This window comes from Polyodon spathula, chromosome 4, assembly GCF_017654505.1.
Source record: "Polyodon spathula isolate WHYD16114869_AA chromosome 4, ASM1765450v1, whole genome shotgun sequence".
NCBI classification, from domain to species: domain Eukaryota; kingdom Metazoa; phylum Chordata; class Actinopteri; order Acipenseriformes; family Polyodontidae; genus Polyodon; species Polyodon spathula.
This window is the reverse complement of record NC_054537.1, coordinates 487,788-507,822: the sequence shown is the minus strand read 5'-3', so window position 1 is coordinate 507,822 and position 20,035 is coordinate 487,788. Positions and strand designations below refer to the sequence as shown.

Here is a 20,035-nt window from a genome sequence, read left to right as displayed (position 1 = left end):
GAATTGATTAGCAGTGTGCTACGCATGTGGACTGGCAGAGCTATACTGGTGTTCTTTTCTGAAAAGAGACTAATATTGCAGATAGCAGACTGTTTGGTTCAAATTGCATGTACTGCTAACCATTGATAGAGACGATGCGTCTACAAACTGCCCAACAATGACTGCAAGCTAATGAGATAACAATGCTGTGGACTAGAAGGAAACAGGTTCTAAAGACTTCAGGGAGAGATCGAAAGAGATAATGCCACTGGCATCAAAGGGGGTCGCAAGGAGATAACAAAAGGCAGATGTATGGACCTTTTGTCTCCAGGAGTGTGAAGAATGCACTGAGTTCAGAGGTTGTCACACTAGACTACACACACAGACACACACAATAAATTAAATTACCTTGACCATTGGTTAAGTGTCAGAGAAAGGGGAGGTGGACCATCTATACAGAAGGGTATTTAATGTCATGCAAACATTGTAATGTTGAGTATTTTGCTTGTCCTGTACCTGGGACCAGACTCCCTGCATATTTCAATAAACCTGGCAACTGACTGAAGAAAAGGACTCTGTGCATTTTCTTGAATCTACTTACTCACCATCTATTTTATTAAGTTACTTCACTTGCGTGGCAATTTCTCAGATGACTTTTGAATAAACTTACATCAAGTTTTTTTTGTTCTGTTCTCTGACTAAATACCAAAGCATATTTGCCAATTTTTCTGTAATTCTTTGTGACAGATGAAAAAAAACATTGTTTGCTGGGTGATTTAAATGCTGTTTCAGTTGTATGTTGACATGTTTACCTACAGAAACACTGTTTAGATAATATTACTACGCCTTAATAGTAACAAATTAATAGATCTGGTAAGCAAGTTGGTTTATGATGTCATAGCTGTGCAGTAAGACAATACTTACTGCACGGTCATGTGATCTTGTTAAGCCAATCACAGCACTTAAGTTATCCAAGCCATTTTATAAAGCAGTGTAACCCCCCCCCCCCCTTACAGTCCCCACACGGCTTCCTCTTGGACTGACTAACTGCTGCACACGGACAGCCCAGACTCGAGCAGGACTGTGTATCAGAGTTCAGAATCATTCTCTCAGCACTCTACTGCAGGAAGGACTGTCACTTTACACACTCACACATCCACCCGACCAACACATTCACCTGGGAAAAGCTCTTTCCATACCCCTCCACCCGACCAACACATTCACCTGGGAAAAGCTCTTTCCATACCCCTCCACCCCACCAACACATTCACCTGGGAAAAGCTCTTTCCATACCCCTCCACCCCACCAACACACTCACCTGGGAAAAGCTCTTTCCATACCCCTCCACCCCACCAACACATTCACCTGGGAAAAGCTCTTTCCATACCCCTCCACCCGACCAACACATTCACCTGGGAAAAGCTCTTTCCATACCCCTCCACCCGACCAACACATTCACCTGGGAAAAGCTCTTTCCATACCCCTCCACCCGACCAACACATTCACCTGGGAAAAGCTCTTTCCATACCCCTCCACCCCACCAACACATTCACCTGGGAAAAGCTCTTTCCATACCCCTCCACCCGACCAACACATTCACCTGGGAAAAGCCCTTTCCATACCCCTCCACCCGACCAACACATTCACCTGGGAAAAGCCCTTTCCATACCCCTCCACCCGACCAACACATTCACCTGGGAAAAGCCCTTTCCATACCCCTCCACCCGACCAACACATTCACCTGGGAAAAGCCCTTTCCATACCCCTCCACCCGACCAACACATTCACCTGGGAAAAGCCCTTTCCATACCCCTCCACCCGACCAACACATTCACCTGGGAAAAGCTCTTTCCATACCCCTCCACCCGACCAACACATTCACCTGGGAAAAGCTCTTTCCATACCCCTCCACCCGACCAACACATTCACCTGGGAAAAGCTCTTTCCATACCCCTCCACCCCACCAACACACTCACCTGGGAAAAGCTCTTTCCATACCCCTCCACCCCACCAACACACTCACCTGGGAAAAGCTCTTTCCATACCCCTCCACCCCACCAACACACTCATCTGGGAAAAGCTCTTTCCATACCCCTCCACCCCACCAACACACTCACCTGGGAAAAGCTCTTTCCATACCCCTCCACCCCACCAACACACTCATCTGGGAAAAGCTCTTTCCATACCCCTCCACCCGACCAACACACTCACCTGGGAAAAGCTCTTTCCATACCCCTCCACCCGACCAACACATTCACCTGGGAAAAGCTCTTTCCATACCCCTCCACCCCACCAACACACTCACCTGGGAAAAGCACTTTCCATACCCCTCCACCCCACCAACACACTCACCTGGGAAAAGCTCTTTCCATACCCCTCCACCCGACCAACACATTCACCTGGGAAAAGCTCTTTCCATACCCCTCCACCCGACCAACACATTCACCTGGGAAAAGCTCTTTCCATACCCCTCCACCCGACCAACACACTCACCTGGGAAAAGCTCTTTCCATACCCCTCCACCCCACCAACACATTCACCTGGGAAAAGCTCTTTCCATACCCCTCCACCCGACCAACACATTCACCTGGGAAAAGCACTTTCCATACCCCTCCACCCCACCAACACACTCACCTGGGAAAAGCTCTTTCCATACCCCTCCACCCGACCAACACATTCACCTGGGAAAAGCTCTTTCCATACCCCTCCACCCCACCAACACATTCACCCATTCCACCCGCTCCAGGTTTTACTACAAGTTTGATTAGCCAGTGTATAGGCAACAAGCTCAGGTGTGTCTTAAACTCCTTGTAAAACCGGGAATAGATCAAACTGCTATGCAATTGGAGTCTTCTTGCAATCCCTGGGATAGATGAGGAAGGAGCAGTCAGCAAAATAAATCCCACCAAACCTATAAATACAACATTAGAACCGTCACTGTCATGAAACATTAGATCAGCATGAGAATCATCTAGCACACAGCATGCGCTTGAAAATGCCAGTATGATGTACGTAAGCAGATCGAATGACATGTGCCCCCATATAATCCCACATTCTGATAGGCTGACCGACTTGTGCTAAGGAATAGCTTACCCAAATTTCACCACAATTAGAGAAGCGGTAATAACATGTAGTTTTACAATTTCATTTGAATTTCACTCAGCGATGTGAATGAAGTCACTCAGGCACTCCTGGCCTTTGTTCCAACCCTGTTCTAAATGGTTTAATTGAACCAGTCACACCTCCATCCAAACTCTGAAGTAGTTCCTTGGAATGGCCCTCAAGGACTGGACATGCCTGCACTAGGTTTTGTATCTTACAGATATGTGCTTAAAATAATGTAAAAGACCCAAAGAAAGTGAAGTTTAAGAGTTATTTTTCACAAGTTTTGAGCCGACATCCAAGTCAGCCTTCATCTGCTGTACAGAGTAATGAAAATAAAGGGGAGGGCAAGAAGTACTCCAGAAACAGTCAAGGACTCGTTGAAACCTGCAGTGCAAGACGGCGAACACTGACAATGCAGGACTATGCCAGTCCAGATTCACACCACTGTCCAGAGGAGTTTACTCAGCACTGAAAGGGTGAAGCAATGCTATGAAACATGAACAATACGAACAGAGCCATGACACAATAAAGACAAGTGTTTATCTTGTAAACTTAATCCGTGAAGTACATGAACTTCAAAACGCCTCACACTGCATGGAGACACTATAGAAAATAAATGCCTTTCATGTGGACTGTAGACTGTCACTCCGGCGAGCTTTCCTCTTTGATTTACATGCACAGCGCTTCACACTGAAGCTATCAAGTGCACCGATTTACAGAATAGAACAGAACCTGCGTTTACATGCACAGTGCTTCACACTGAAGCTATCAAGTGCACCGATTTACAGAATAGAACAGAACCTGCGTTTACATGCACAGTGCTTCACACTGAAGCTATCAAGTGCACCGATTTACAGAATAGAACAGAACCTGCGTTTACATGCACAGTGCTTCACACTGAAGCTATCAAGTGCACCGATTTACAGAATAGAACAGAACCTGCGTTTACATGCACAGCGCTTCACACTGAAGCTATCAAGTGCGCTGATTTACAGAATAGAACAGAACCTGCGTTTACATGCACAGTGCTTCACACTGAAGCTAACAAGTGCACCGATTTACATAACAGAACCTGCGTTTACATGCACAGCGCTTCACACTGAAGCTAACAAGTGCACTGATTTACAGAATAGAACAGAACCTGCGTTTACATGCACAGCGCTTCACACTGAAGCTAACAAGTGCACTGATTTACAGAACAGAACAGAACCTGCATTTACATGCACAGTGCTTCACACTGAAGCTAACAAGTGCACCGATTTACAGAACAGAACCTGTGTTTACATGCACAGCGCTTCACACTGAAGCTAACAAGTGCACTGATTTACAGAATAGAACAGAACCTGTGTTTACATGCACAGCACTTCACACTGAAGCTATCAAGTGCACCGATTTACAGAATAGAACAGAACCTGTGTTTACATGCACAGCACTTCACACTGAAGCTATCAAGTGCACCGATTTACAGAATAGAACAGAACCTGCGTTTACATGCACAGTGCTTCACACTGAAGCTATCAAGTGCACCGATTTACAGAATAGAACAGAACCTGTGTTTACATGCACAGCACTTCACACTGAAGCTATCAAGTGCACTGATTTACAGAATAGAACAGAACCTGCATTTACATGCACAGCGCTTCACACTGAAGCTAACAAGTGCACTGATTTACAGAGTAGAACAGAACCTGCATGTTGGAAAACATGGATCGAGAATTGATTAGGGGTTTGCTACGCATGTGGACTGGCAGAGCTATACTGGTGTTCTTTTCTGAAAAGAGACTAATATTGCAGATAGCAGACTGCTTGGTTCAAATTGCATACTACTGCTTCTTTTCTGATAGAGACGATGCGTCTACAAACTGCCCAACAATGACTGCAAGCTAACGAGATAACAATGCTGTGGACTAGAAGGGAACAGGCTCTACAAGCCCACTTCAGAGAGATCAAAAGAGATAATCCCACTGGCATCAAAGGGGGTCGCAAGGAGATAACAAAAGGCAGATGTATGGACCTTTTGTCTCCAGGAGTGTGAAGAATGCGCTGAGTTCAGAGGTTGTCACACTAGACCACACACACAGACACACACACACATTAACACTCACACAATAAATTAAATTACCTTGACCATTGGTTAAGTGTCAGAGAAAGGGGAGGTGGACCATCTATACAGAAGGGTATTTAATGTCATGCAAACATTGTAATGTTGAGTATTGTTTGTCCTGCACCTGGGACCAGACTCCCTGCATATCTCAATAAACCTGGCATCTAACTGAAGAAAAGGACTCTGTGCATTTTCTTGAATCTACTTACTCACCATCTATTTTTTGTAAGTTACTTCACTGCATTTACATGCACAGTGCTTCACACTGAAGCTATCAAGTGCACTGATTTACAGAATAGAACAGAACCTGCGTTTACATGCACAGCGCTTCACACTGAAGCTAACAAGTGCACTGATTTACAGAATAGAACAGAACCTGCGTTTACATGCACAGCACTTCACACTGAAGCTAACAAGTGCATTGATTTACAGAATAGAACAGAACCTGCGTTTACATGCACAGCACTTCACACTGAAGCTATCAAGTGCACTGATTTACAGAATAGAACAGAACCTGTGTTTACATGCACAGCACTTCACACTGAAGCTAACAAGTGCATTGATTTACAGAATAGAACAGAACCTGCATTTACATGCACAGTGCTTCACACTGAAGCTATCAAGTGCACCGATTTACAGAATAGAACAGAACCTGCGTTTACATGCACAGCACTTCACACTGAAGCTAACAAGTGCATTGATTTACAGAATAGAACAGAACCTGCGTTTACATGCACAGTGCTTCACACTGAAGCTATAAAGTGCACTGATTTACAGAATAGAACAGAACCTGCAAAAAAAAAGACTCATTCATCATACTCATTCCCTTGTTCAGAGACTTGCTCAACTGGTGTAATATGTAAAGGCTACCAATCTCAAGCAGAGAGCATGTAGAGGATACCAATCTCAAGCAGCCCATGAAACTAAAGATCACCAAATAAGATCAAGTCCGATTGATAGTGTTTAAAATGAAGGAATACAGTATGTGTGTGTATTCCATAACACATTCATTAAAAAAAATTTACACTGTACATTAATCAATCAGGCCAGCCTAGTCCAGCATTTATACTCTGTTTACTTGTTCTGCTTTGTAAAAGATTTGAACAGTATATATTCATGGAGGTGTTGAGTTGTATGTGACTAAGACCATAACAAATGCTACAAACAACAGGGGGTCAATTTGGCCCATCTTGCTCATTTGGTTATTTATTGATCCAAGCAGAACCTCATCAAGCCATTTCTGGAAGGACCGTGTGAATCAGCTTCCACAAAAGTGCCTCATGTTTTCATTCCTTGCTCACATTTTTAGAGCATTTCTAAGACATCACTGTATATAAAACGTCTGGCCTACTTTTAAAAATTCTGCTTCAAGGAATGCATTTCTGTTAGGGGTGCACTGATAATCGGTAGCCTGTCCGCACGGCACCCATATAAGAAAAAAAAAAAACACAAATTGGCAGTTTTTGTTCTTTTAGCTGATAATGTACATCGACAGTCATGCTTGAATTTCTTCCAGCACAGAAAGTAGTGTTTGGTCAGACGCATTTACTGACAGTCATTCCCCAGCGCTGCGAGATCAACCTGCAGTCATTCCCCAGCGCTGCAAGATCAACCTGCAGTCATTCCCCAGCGCTGCAAGATCAACCTGCAGTCATTCCCCAGCGCTGCGAGATCAACCTGCAGTCATTCCCCAGCGCTGCGAGATCAACCTGCAGTCATTCCCCAGTGCTGCGAGATCAACCTGCAGTCATTCCCCAGTGCTGCGAGATCAACCTGCAGTCATTCCCCAGTGCTGCAAGATCAACCTGCAGTCATTCCCCAGTGCTGCGAGATCAACCTGCAGTCATTCCCCAGTGCTGCGAGATCAACCTGCAGTCATTCCCCAGTGCTGCGAGATCAACCTGCAGTCATTCCCCAGTGCTGCGAGATCAACCTGCAGTCATTCCCCAGTGCTGCGAGATCAACCTGCAGTCATTCCCCAGTGCTGCGAGATCAACCTGCACTCATTCCCTAGAGCTGCGAGATCAACCTGCACTCATTCCCCAGTGCTGCGAGATCAAACTACAGTCATTCCCTAGAGCTGCGAGATCAACCTGCAGTCATTCCCCAGTGCTGCTAGATCAACCTGCAGTCATTCCCCAGTGCTGAGAGATCAACCTGCAGTCATTCCCCAGTGCTGCGAGATCAACCTGCACTCATTCCCCAGTGCTGCTAGATCAACCTGCAGTCATTCCCCAGTGCTGAGAGATCAACCTGCAGTCATTCCCCAGTGCTGCGAGATCAACCTGCACTCATTCCCCAGAGCTGCGAGATCAACCTGCACTCATTCCCCAGTGCTGTGAGATTAACCTACAGTCATTCCCCAGAGCTGCGAGATCAACCTGCAGACAACAATAGGACAGTGAGTTGTGTGCTGCAGAACAGACTTGATTATGCATTGAATCCAACGATGAACTGTGAGTAGAATGTTATTCTGTTGCTTTTCTCTTTGAATATTTAAGACTGAGTGTTTGCCTGCCCAGTGCTGCTCAACCTCTCCATGTCCGAATAGCAAAACAAGTCTTTTTAGTTAGTGAAGACTGCCAGGTCGTTAAATTATTATTAATTATTATTATTTATACTTTGTACTTGCAAAAAAAGAATTTGGCAGCCATTTAACATGTAACGGACATACGACTCAAAGTAACGTGATAGTGTGGATCATCATCATACTGTGTATGGTATCGTACCGATGTTCCTATATGAGGTATTGCGCTAATTTGGGTCATGTTTTATGATTTCAATGCTTGTATTTGTGCTAGGGGTGTTTTAGGTCAGCAGGGAAGGACTGATTGCCTTCCCTGCCAATGCAGTCTGTGCCGGGGCCCGACTGAATGATTAACAAGCAATGGAGCCCAGACACAGCTGCAGAAAAGAGGAGGAGCAGCTGATCAAACTAACTAGGACTGCTGCATGAACTCCTAATAACAAACCTACACTGTCAGGGGAAACCCGCTCATGCTGGGATAACTGATCAATCAGCTCAGAGTGCATTTAGCAGAGGGCTCACTGCACCTGGTCATGTCAATAATGCAAGACTGTACCTAAACAAGGGGAGCTGTCAATCTCAGGACTGGGAAGTAGAGGTCGTGTGAGAGAAGATGATCTACAAGCGTGTGTTAATAAAACAGTACATGAAAGCTTGCAACAAACTCTGGGAATGTAAATGTTAAACATCCCAGTTTCACCGCTTCTTCCCTTATTTATTACCCCTACCACCTCAAACCAGGGTAGCAGAATGTACATTCTACAATTACAGTGCAATTAACAAATCATTCTACATTTACAGTGTAATTAACAAAAGACAACAGTTCTAGATGAGGCTTAACATTTGTCTTTCACTTGGGATCTGAAGAGATTCGATTAGCTGTGCACAAAAATAGCTAAGAAGAGAGTTTCCGGTGGCAGCTGAAGAAAATCTCCAGGTCCCAGCCAGATCCTTCGGCCCACTATTCTGCAGCCCTGCCTCAAACCCCAAAGCAGTGTCCTGTGTGTCTTCCCAAGCAGTTCACTGTGACCTATAGAAAGAAACAAGAGCAACACCCACCTCTGCTCATGCAGACAGCTGCTGGCATATTTCAGAGCGCACAGTAAAGGGCAGGCTCACACCATGCCATCCTTGTCCCAAGCAGGGAATCCATTTCACCAGCATTAGCATGCCAGAATAAACGCAGCATCAGTGTCCAAGAATTACTGCTTTCCTCCGCACCCCCGGGGAAAATTTCTGCCATCCACGATGTTAGGATGTGTTGCAAAAAGTGTGGAGGACCAGTCTAGAGAAGTTATACTAAGATTACACAATGCCTTACTCAGACCCCACCTAGAACACTGTGTGCAGTTCTGGTCACCTCACTACAAACAAAAGACATGATTGCACTGGAGAAGGAACAGCGAAGGGCAGCCAGGCTGACCCAGGACTCAGCGTTCCCTTGAACAGGGCTACAAATCCACTTTAACGCAGTGGTGAGGATTCGCTACCTGCCTGGAAGAACTGCAGCAAAATGGTCTTATTCAGTAGCGGTTTATTTGACTAATAATTATATATAAAAATTATTTAAAAAAAATAAACACCTACCTACCGTTTTAAATAGAATGAATATCCTAAACTATCACATAGTGGCCTATATTTAAATCAGAAAGTATTTACTGAAACCCCCTTGTGCCGAGTAATGGAACTAATGCAATTCCTTGTCGAAGTGCATTTTGTATACCTGTCATCTAAGCATCTGATATGCCATCAGTACAGTTAACTAGGTTATGTTTCATCAGTGCAAATTATGTGGTACGAAATTATCCTCATTTTCTCCTTTTTTTCGTAGTTAGAATTTTCATTAAGTAATAATTATCAACCTATTATGTGTTCACTTTTAGCGAGGGTGAAGCCAGGGTTAACATTATAACAAACTCAGAACCGACATTCTCCATGACGGATTAAATTAGCATTTTATACACACTGAATAAACTTAATATCCTGTTAGGTTAGCCTGTTGTCTTATAAAATCGTAATGTTTAACAGTTGTTTAATTTAATTGAAATTGTATCCCCGTTGTTCTGCACTGTAGGTGTTTGAACTCCACTGTCCAACACGATTTGCACTGGGCGGTACAAACCTCAGGTCATCTACAAAATTGGGAAGCTGTGTTAGCAATAGTTTCCCGCTCTATGAAAGATATTAACATTATTACAAAGATATTACATTTGCAACTGAAACAAAACTGAAACTGATGCGCTTTTTATTTATTTATTTATTTTTTGGTCGTACTGTGTTCTTGAATGAATAGGATATAGCCAGAATACTGGATGCAGCATGCCAAACAGGTAATGTACTTGTAATTCTACATTTATTCACAACATCATTTCTACTGTTATTACTATTAGTGCTAGTAGTGACAAATACTGTCATAATAAAGAAAATCAAAGAATAAAACAGTACTTGGACAATCAAACGTCGACAATGGACTGCCCGAAGGGCAAGTACCATTACCAGAATTTTGCGAGCCCTGTGATAGATAGATAGAGATAGATTATATATATACATACACACACACACAGATTGATATATATATATATATATATCTATACATATCAATATATATCGATATTTATTTATATATCTATCTATATATTTATTTTTAAAACCTTGTTGGTTGATAGCCATTATTCTGTTATTATTTTAGTTAATTCAAAATTGTACAGCATTTAAAAATGCAGTGAAAAGGCAGGGTGTGAGCTGACATTTATGAACAAACCAGTTATAACACGCTGAATGAATCTTTTAAATGTAGAGGTACAGTGTTGGAATTATCTTTCATTTTCAAAACAGCTCGTTTATGGCTGTAACCTTATAAATTTCTAAGGTCACACATGCAGGATTCAATGATAATGTGGCATATGCTTTTTTTATTTATTTATTTATTTATTTTTAAATCGCTGTCTTTGTAGTGTGCATGATTTGTCAGTTACCTAAATCTCAGCCAACTGAAGACACGGTGAAACATAACCTGGTTGACCGCACTGACTGCATATCAAATGCTTAGATGACAGATATGGTTGCATTCTTGCAGCGTTTAGGATAAAACTAAATACTCTGACAGGAACTGCATCAGTTCCATTACCCAGCTGAGCACAAGGTGCTTTCAGTAAATACTCTCTGATTTAAATACAGGTCTACTATGTGATAGCTTGGGTATTCAGTCCATTTATAAAACAGCAGGTAGCTGTTTATTTTTTTTATAGCGACTTTGTTACATGGAATAAACAAGAACCAAAACAGCAAGTTTTCCCCCTTCACGTTCAATGCCATTTCCACGTTTATCTTATTTGACGTGTTAAAGCTAAGTTTCAGTTTTCGTTGGCTTGTTCGGTAATGAAAAGGCACAAGTAAACCTCGTGTTATTACTTGATGAAAGCGTGTCGATGACCCGTTTTCTGTGAAGAGACGGCAATGGCAAGGAATGAAAAATTTAATAAAATGTGGCGTCAACTTACTATTTTGGGAATGAACAAAACAGCGTTTATCTTGAGCTGCTGTTCGGCATCCTTTGCTTTGTAATGAATGCACTGGGGTGAAGCGAGGCCTACACAACGTATTCTTTACTCCTGGGATATTTTTCTATTTTAACATGTTACAAAGTGTAATGAAGGCACACACAGGTCCTGTGTTCATCCCAGCACTAATAACAGGCGAACTGGGTGGAGAAGCTACTAAAAAGGGATAAATCAATCAGAAAATGTTAAATCAATAATATATAAAACGTGCACTAATCAAATCTAAATGTAGAATTATATAAATTAAAAAAAAAGTGACAAATAAATGTGAAAAATAAAAGGAGCATTATAGGCCCTGTTACACTTGTGCCCCAAAAGTGCACTTTTTCTCAGTCATAAAATGATTGTGATGCTTGAAGACCCCTTTTCTCTTTAATGTCCTCAGCATGTTACTGCTGTGTTACAAAGTACCACTGTGATGAGGGTTTTCATGCATAAACCTGAGCATTTGTCAATCACTCTCTGTAAGCTTGCACTGCTTTAAACAGCTCTCTCTAAAAGCCACAATCATTGTTAGAGCTGAGTAGGGATTAAGAATGATTCTCTTGATCAAGACAGTATTTTCTAAGTCTGGGTTTGCAAAATCCCATAATGAAGTTATTCTCCGCAAGTCTGTCAAAACACATTGAGCCGTTTCGTGTGTACTTGGTTCCTACCTCCCAGTCAATCATCATCACACTAAGACAGTAACTGCTGACAATAAAGCCACAGCCCCTCCCTCAGCTCCAGTTTTATACTGAAAGCTACTTTCTTGGTAACTGTTCACTACAAACTTCCTTAAAATAGGTATTCTGTGCACTCTTCACCATCAGATAGCAGGCCTTGTTGGCGTTTCAGTTGGTTTATATCAGCTGTAGGTACACAAACCTCCTCCATCATTCCACCATCCTGCCACTCTGCAGTTTATGAAAGCAAAGAAAAACAAAAAACAGTGATTTATCCTTCTGCTGTTTGTTACACGACCAGGTTTTAACCCTACAAATGAGATATTCTGCCACGGTTCATTAACCTTTCGGAAATGTATAAAAACTATTTTAAAAGGTATCGGAGGAAATATGACTTCTGATCTAGAATTACATTATACCACAGTACTAATTTCGGTCAAATCTTATCTTTGTCCCGCTTTTAGCTAGTTGTACCATTTTTTATGAAATTAACTGTAATTAAGCAGCATCGTGATGGATGGAGGTAAATCTAAAAGCAGCTGGCCCCATTATCCCTGAGACACTAAGACAGGACACGTCTGCAGAATTGACCCTAAACTGACAGAAATGAATCTGTAATGAAGTGTTAAACCTTTGCTACACTGTCAGTGTTATTAATTACTGCGGGGCAGCATGATGATCCAACAGCAAAATGCACATCAAACCTTTTTATTAGTATTGTATATGGGAGCTGAACTCTACAGAATAAAATGCACAACCACTACTAGAGACTAGATATTAGTTGACTTCAGCACACAGCGCAGATCGACTGCACTTACTGGAACTTAAAAAAATAAAAATAATCTGTTTCCTGCCAGTCAATATTATTAAACCGAGGTGAGGAGAAGGTTTCACTGAAAGAAAGCCGTCATTTCATTTAGAATGCTTTCTATATTAAATACAAGTACACCTGAGGTTGTTTTCTTACTATATGACATGTCTTGACTTCACAGCTGGGTGCTGCAGACTGGACGAGTGCGGAAACTCTTACCGAGTTACAGTCTTTGCAGATTATGACTCCCTAGGCTTCGGAAAGCTGCTAACTTTAAGTAGTAGTAGTGCAGTGCATCAAAATCTGTTTTGGGACGGGATAAATACATATGAAATAAGCAGCCCAAAGCGATTTCACCCCAGAAATACTCCAGTTACTGGAGTTACAGCGCTGGGGGGGCAAATCGCCCCTAACCCTAACCCCAACCCCCCACCCTAAAGCCGAGCTGCTTGAATTTTTGTGCCAGGAGTGGCATAAAGTCACCCAACATCAACGTGAAAGACTGGTGGAGAGCATGCCAAGACGCATGAAAGCCGTGCATGAAAATCAGGGTTATTCCACCAAATATTGATTTCTCAACTCTTCCCAAGTTAAAACATTAGTATTGTGTTGTTTAAAAATGAATCTGAACTTATTTTCTTTGCATTATTCAAGGTCTGACAACACTGCATCTTTTTTGTTGTTTTGACCAGTTGTCATTTTCTGCAAATAAATGCTCTAAATGACAATATTTTTATTTGAAATTTGGGAGAAATGTTGTCAGTATTTAATGGATAAAACTAAAATGTTCATTTTACCCAAACACATACCTATAAATAGTAAAACCAGAGAAACTGATAATTTTGCAGTGGTCTCTTAATTTTTTCCCAGAGCTGTATGTATGTATGTATATATATATCTATATATTAGAGTGCTGACAGCTGCTCATCACGGTGAGGCAGAGCACTCTCCACTGCTTTCACTGCAGAAGAAAAAGGAGCTTTTCTTTTAAACCAGCGCTCCATTTCTTTTTTTTTTCTTTTAACTCTTTACACTCAGCTCTATTTCTGCCTGTTTTTCACGGTTTTCATTTCTGTATGCTTAACTACTGGATAGTCTGTACTGCATGCATGTAACACATCCAGTGAAAGGCCACAACATGTCCTTTCATATTATGTAATTTGCAACAGGACCAGGCATACTATAAGTGGTAGAGATGAGAATACATGTATGAACATGAGGGAGGGGCTGAGCTGGTAAGCTTTCCAGCGAAACCACCCCTTTCAGTCTAGCTGCTACAATGAAGGAGCAATAGCCTCAGAAAGAAACCTGCTGTGAACTCTGTCACATGATGAGAGGCTTAACTTCAGGCGCTCGTAGTTCTGGCTAGGAGTACCGCATACACACACTGAATACGTCTCTGGAAAGCTCCAGGTTTGTACTCTTAAACAAGCAGGAGGCTTTTACGGTGTCCGAGTAATGCGCGAGTAATCTTCGGTGTGCTGGCACCCCAAAATGAATGCCGCTGAGTTTTAAGAATTAAAGCGCAAGTCACTGCTTGCAAAACACCTAGATAGTCTTAATGTCGTATTTCTTTTTTAAAAACTGTTTATTTACTGCAGTGTACTGAGTTTCTATAAGACTTAAAGACAGCAGCCGGGAATCACATACGAGACAATAAAGGCTTGCGGCGTTTAAAATATCCAGCACTACTTTTATTTATTTATTTTAACCAGAACTGCTCAGAATGCTGCTCATAGTGCTTTCATCACTGACACCCACTTCCTTAGAGATTGTTTTAGTGTTTCAGGCCGTCTAAACTTGGTGAAAAATACAGTAGCTTGGTCTCTTAAAATATCTGCAGGATTTTCCCGCACTAAAAGATGCAGATATGCAGGAGCAACTTGGGAAATACGCGATTCCCACAATCCCACACTGAAATTCAAGACCTGTATTCAATTTGTGTTTCTGGATAACATGACAACTTGCTATCTGTACCATGTTTGCCTGCCGTTTTCATATCAAAATCGGTTTTGCGTCGGGATAAGTACACATGGGGGACATAGAGGGGCTCCCCTCTGTGAGAATCAACTTTGAAATAAGCGGCCCAAACGATTTCACCCCTGAAATATCCCAGTTACTTATTCAAGTTGTGTTACATTTGCTGTATGCAAATAAGAGGCTGGAATGTGTATAAGTAGCTGGCAAATAAAAAGCCAACTTCAGCAATGTATGTAATTCTACTTGTATTCACAATCTCATGAACTTACTCCAACAGTTTACAGTTCATTTTGATTGTCCTTTCGCTAGAACGAAGAAAAGGCTCAGCCCCCAGCAGGGTTGTTATAGTGAGGGCGTGCTGTAATAATGTAGGACAGGGAGTACAAGTTAAATGTAAACTAACTTGTGACAGATATTTTAGGAAAAGCAGCAGCTGCTTCTCTGATGCTATGGCTGTGCTTTCGTCTAAAATCAAAGTATGGAACCTCAACTCTCGCAAAGCATTCGCAATTTCTGACTCAACTGGCTCATTTAGCACAGCCACAAACTGCCAGGCGTAGATTTCCTTATATCATCTGCACCCACTGATAACTCATGCCTTTCCATCAGTCTTATAGAAACAAAAGGCAGACTCAGTCTTCACACAAGGAACAAGTGTTTAATTAATGCTACTGCAAAATAAACCAGCTAACGAATAAACACATGTGCAGACATGTGGCTTTAGAGATGCCCTATTAAAATGTGAACAACAAGTAATAATAATAGTAATAATCAAATTCTTACAGACAGATGCATCTGTTTTGTTCGTGGTTGAATGACAGCTCTGAAAGGCTTGGCTCAGACTGTATCCAGAAAGTACCCCACAGCATTCTTTACAGGTTGTTTACCTCTTGTGCTGGATTTGAACTCGGTAGATGGACCGTCGGGACCGATATTTGTTGAAGGAGGGTTCTCAGCTGTTTGATCAACACTTAAAACATTCTTGGCTTGCAACAGCAGGTGTGGCATCGCTAGCATTGTCACTAGAACCCTGCAGTGATGTTGCCCTGCAGGTCCCGTTCACATGGACTCAGAGCTTACAGGCTGATCTACACGAATGTGACGTGGATTCTCACAGACAGGAACCAGCTGGAAGAGTCACAGACACAAACATTCTTATGTTGATGCTTTGCAAGAACGCTCTCAAAATGACACGTTTACCTCGACTCTGGAGTGTGGATTACACTTGATATTTACGAGAACTTGTGAAAGTCATTAAACTGCCTGAAGGCTGTTGCCTTTTATTGTGAAAAATGTGAGCATTTTAGCCTCAGAGGGAATCCTGGGCTACATACAAATGTCATTTTTTTGTACGGGGGTGTGATCGGTTACAACCGAAAATCAGAAGCCCTAGTTATAATATACAATCATTTCAACTGCTTCAGAGTTGATACAAAAAATACCAGTGGAAATGTCACTCTGGTAACCCTAGCTGTGGGCTCAGGTTCTTCCAGTGTGGCTAAACATGTTTGAGGTACTTGCAGTGGAAACAACGTAGACAATGCAGAGGCAAGGTAGGCATTTAGAACTGAGCCCTTCACCATCACTACGGGCTCTGCCAATGGCTTACATGCTGCCCTCCTCATCTCACAAATTCTGCACATGTTGTCTCAAAGATCTCCCCTCTAGATGGTCAGAGTCCCAGAGTATTACAGAGTGTAGACATCTTACATAGCACTCAAAAATCACAACTGCAGGGGTCCCCGAGGGTCTCCCCTGGTAAAGGCAGGGCCCTGTCGGTGTGCAGGGTGAGTCTTACAGTCAGGGAGCACAGGGGTCCCCGATGGTCTACCCTGGTAATGGCAGGGCCCTGTCGGTGTGCAGGGTGAGTCTTACAGTCAGGGAGCACAGGGGTCCCCGATGGTCTCCCCTGGTAAAGGCAGGGCCCTGTTGGTGTGCAGGGTGAGTCTTACAGTCAGGGGAGCACAGGGGTCCCCGATGGTCTCCCCTGGTAAAGGCAGGGCCCTGTCGGTGTGCAGGGTGAGTCTTACAGTCAGGGAGCACAGGGGTCCCCGATGGTCTCCCCTGGTAAAGGCAGGGCCCTGTCGGTGTGCAGGGTGAGTCTTACAGTCAGGGAGCACAGGGGTCCCCGATGGTCTCCCCTGGTAAAGGCAGGGCCCTGTCGGTGTGCAGGGTGAGTCTTACAGTCAGGGGAGCACAGGGGTCCCCGATGGTCTCCCCTGGTAAAGGCAGGGCCCTGTGGTGTGCAGGGTGAGTCTTACAGTCAGGGAGCACAGGGGTCCCCGATGGTCTCCCCTGGTAAAGGCAGGGCCCTGTCGGTGTGCAGGGTGAGTCTTACAGTCAGGGAGCACAGGGGTCCCCGATGGTCTCCCCTGGTAAAGGCAGGGCCCTGTCGGTGTGCAGGGTGAGTCGTACAGTCAGGGGAGCGCAGGGGTCCCCGATGGTCTCCCCTGGTAAAGGCAGGGCCACGTGGTGTGCAGGGTGAGTCTTACAGTCAGGGGAGCACAGGGGTCCCCGATGGTCTCCCCTGGTAAAGGCAGGGCCCTGTCAGTGTGCAGGGTGTCTCCATCCCTGTTCAATCAACCACTAAAACTCAAAAGTCTGCATTTACTGGAAGTGCGTTTGTATTGAGTGTGCTTTATATGTACGTTGATACAGACCCATTTCAATATTACACGTCACAAACCAGTGTTCAAGTATAAAACTGGAGGCACAGTGTGCCAGACAATAGCAACATTACTCAACACCCTTGTTAAATCACGTTATGTATGAAATTAAATACTGTCACGTTTTTGTAAGAAGTGGATATATCTAAAAAAGAAAAAAAAAAAGAACGTCAACCAACAGCTAAATGCTGCAGTGCCAATGACAGCTAGCTTTCTTATTTATTATATTCGTGTTTGTTGTGCTGTGTGGGTGTTGCTGCCGGCAATTACAGCAAATAAGCGTGTGTAACCTGATCGCTTATCTTATCCCGTGCACACCCCATTAATTATTAAAAACGTGCCTTTTCCACACCATATAAAGTTTTTGCTTAGTTACACGATGCAATAGTTACTGAAGTCCGTCTCTGAAACTACGGTACTGTTTACAAACTTGTAATGGGAAACTAGCCACGAAGTTTGGTGGTGAGATTAATAGAGAATATACAGTGCTGTCGGCTATGTGGTTTAATTGGAATATATCATTAAACAAACAATCACACATAAAGAAAGGCATTGTCGTGCATGGTGCTTTAAAAGGAACTCAGTATAAACCCAGATCGTACTGCCCTTTTCCTGGAGTAAACCGCTGTAATATTGTTGAACCCTCAACACTGGCCAGTGGAGTCCTCCTCTAGATGCATCATTGCGAAACTTCGAGCTGTCTTCCCAAAACGTTTACAAAAACAGACACACACAAGACATTAACGTTTTACATGGCGTGTACCCCAGGCACTATTTCAAATGCAAAGACGGCGCCTTTTCCAACAAACACGCATAAAAACGTCACGCATTTCTAAGATACCTCGAAATAAAAACAATGATTTATCAATAATACAACGTGATGAAGCCAATAAACTGCTTTTGTTTACACGCGATTTGTCTAACCACTCAAAACTAGCTCAAAACCACAAATCACTATTTAAACACACACAACAGCAAAACAGTCGTTGGATCTGCAAATACACACCCCACTAAATGCTTGTGTGTGTTTCATAAAAACAGAGAGCTCTTTTTAGCACCGATTAACTTAGTGAAATTGTGTCTTACCTTTCTCCTGACTAGAAGAGATGATCTCCTCCTCTTTAGGGTTTGCAACCTGGGTAATGATGGACGTGTTGTCCATGGAAACTCAAAAATATTCCTTTCTTTATTCACTTATTTTTTCTCAATTTTTTTTCTTTTTATTAGCCACCCTGTCAATTATCAGCAGCCAAACACGGAGCCCCACAGAAGCACGACAGGCCCCTTTTCAGAGGAACGTTAAATTCCAGACCTCCACGGAGAAACTAAACAAAAACACACACACACCTCACAAAAAAACGAAATAAAAAAACATTTAAAAAATGTTACAAAAAAAAAAAAAATCCCCCACAATGTTCCTACCCGTACATCTGCTAGCAGCCCGTGGGGAAAAAGAAAAAAAAAAAAAAAGTTTCTGACCGGTTTTTGTTTCCACAGCTTCAGTTCGAGTCCCCGTATTGTGCAATTTAAATACTCCCAGTTTTTGCGAGTTATTACAGAAAAAGAGGAGTCGTTTCTATATTCTCTTTCCAACATGGAGGCGGTGAGTGTTTGCGATTCACAAACACAGGCGAAGAAGGAGGCGGTTTCCAGTAACACCCCTCCCCTTCCCTCGCTGTGCTCGATGCGGGGGACGCGTTCCGAGGGGCTGCTGCTGTGCAGAACTGTGTCCGTGTGAGGTCTTGCATGGGCGAACCCCTTGCTTCATTTGGTCATGAACACGTCTCACTGGAGCTTTTTGTGATGTGTTTAATCTACTCGTTAAAGCATACATTTACATGCATGACATCATTGTAACCATAACCTTATGCTACAATAAATTTGCAGTACAGTTTTAATTCCAGCAATATGTATTTATAAAATAAAGCAATGTAACACATCAGATCTGCGGATGACATATTTGGAATATGGACACATGGAGAAGAATCTCTTGTACAGTTTCATACATTCACATTTTGGTGGATTTAAGGCATGCAAAATCAAAAGTGTATTCTATGAAACCCTTGATTCAAAGAGATCTTTCCTGGAACAAATCATTGAGAGAGAATTGAGAGAAGCTGACACACTCAATAGGAATAAACTTCAGAAAAATAGGAATAAAATTCAGAAAAAAACGAAAAAGCATTTCCCAAAGCACCGATCGTAGCTTCTACAAGGGATGCAAATTTGACTGACATTTTAGTCCACAGTAAATATAAAGGGATCATAGCTACACTGAGGGGCAGTGAAACCTTTAAAAGCACATACAGAGTGTGCAAACATATTGGTAAAGATAAAAGTGAAAATCCGTCATGCAAGGATAGCAACCTTGTATATGCTATAGCTACATCATTATATAAAAGAATACAGATCCACCTATCAAATATAAGAAATAATAACGAACAGTAACTACAAGGAACAGACACACCGTGGATGAACTAAAGATTGTGGTTTTAGAAAAAAAATCAATTAGATAATGTACAGTATAGAAGAATATAAGAAAATCAATGGATAAATAGACTCGATACCACGATGCCAGAAGGGTTAAAGAAAAAGGAACAGTAGATCGTTACATCATTGGCTATATAGTGAATGGCAT

At 42.6% G+C, this 20,035-nt stretch overlaps 1 protein-coding gene across 2 annotated transcripts in view; it reads right to left on the bottom strand.

Annotated features, from left to right (window-relative positions):
• Positions 1-19,130, bottom strand: part of LOC121314027 (CTD small phosphatase-like protein) — a 67,731-nt gene extending 48,601 nt beyond the window's left edge. For both annotated transcript variants that reach the window (XM_041246796.1, XM_041246798.1), the window contains exon 1: positions 18,484-19,130. In XM_041246796.1, coding sequence (XP_041102730.1) covers positions 18,484-18,559 — 76 coding nt within the window. In that variant the 5' untranslated portion in view covers positions 18,560-19,130. The remainder of the gene's footprint in view (positions 1-18,483) is intronic.
• Positions 19,131-20,035: the final 905 nt, after the last annotated feature.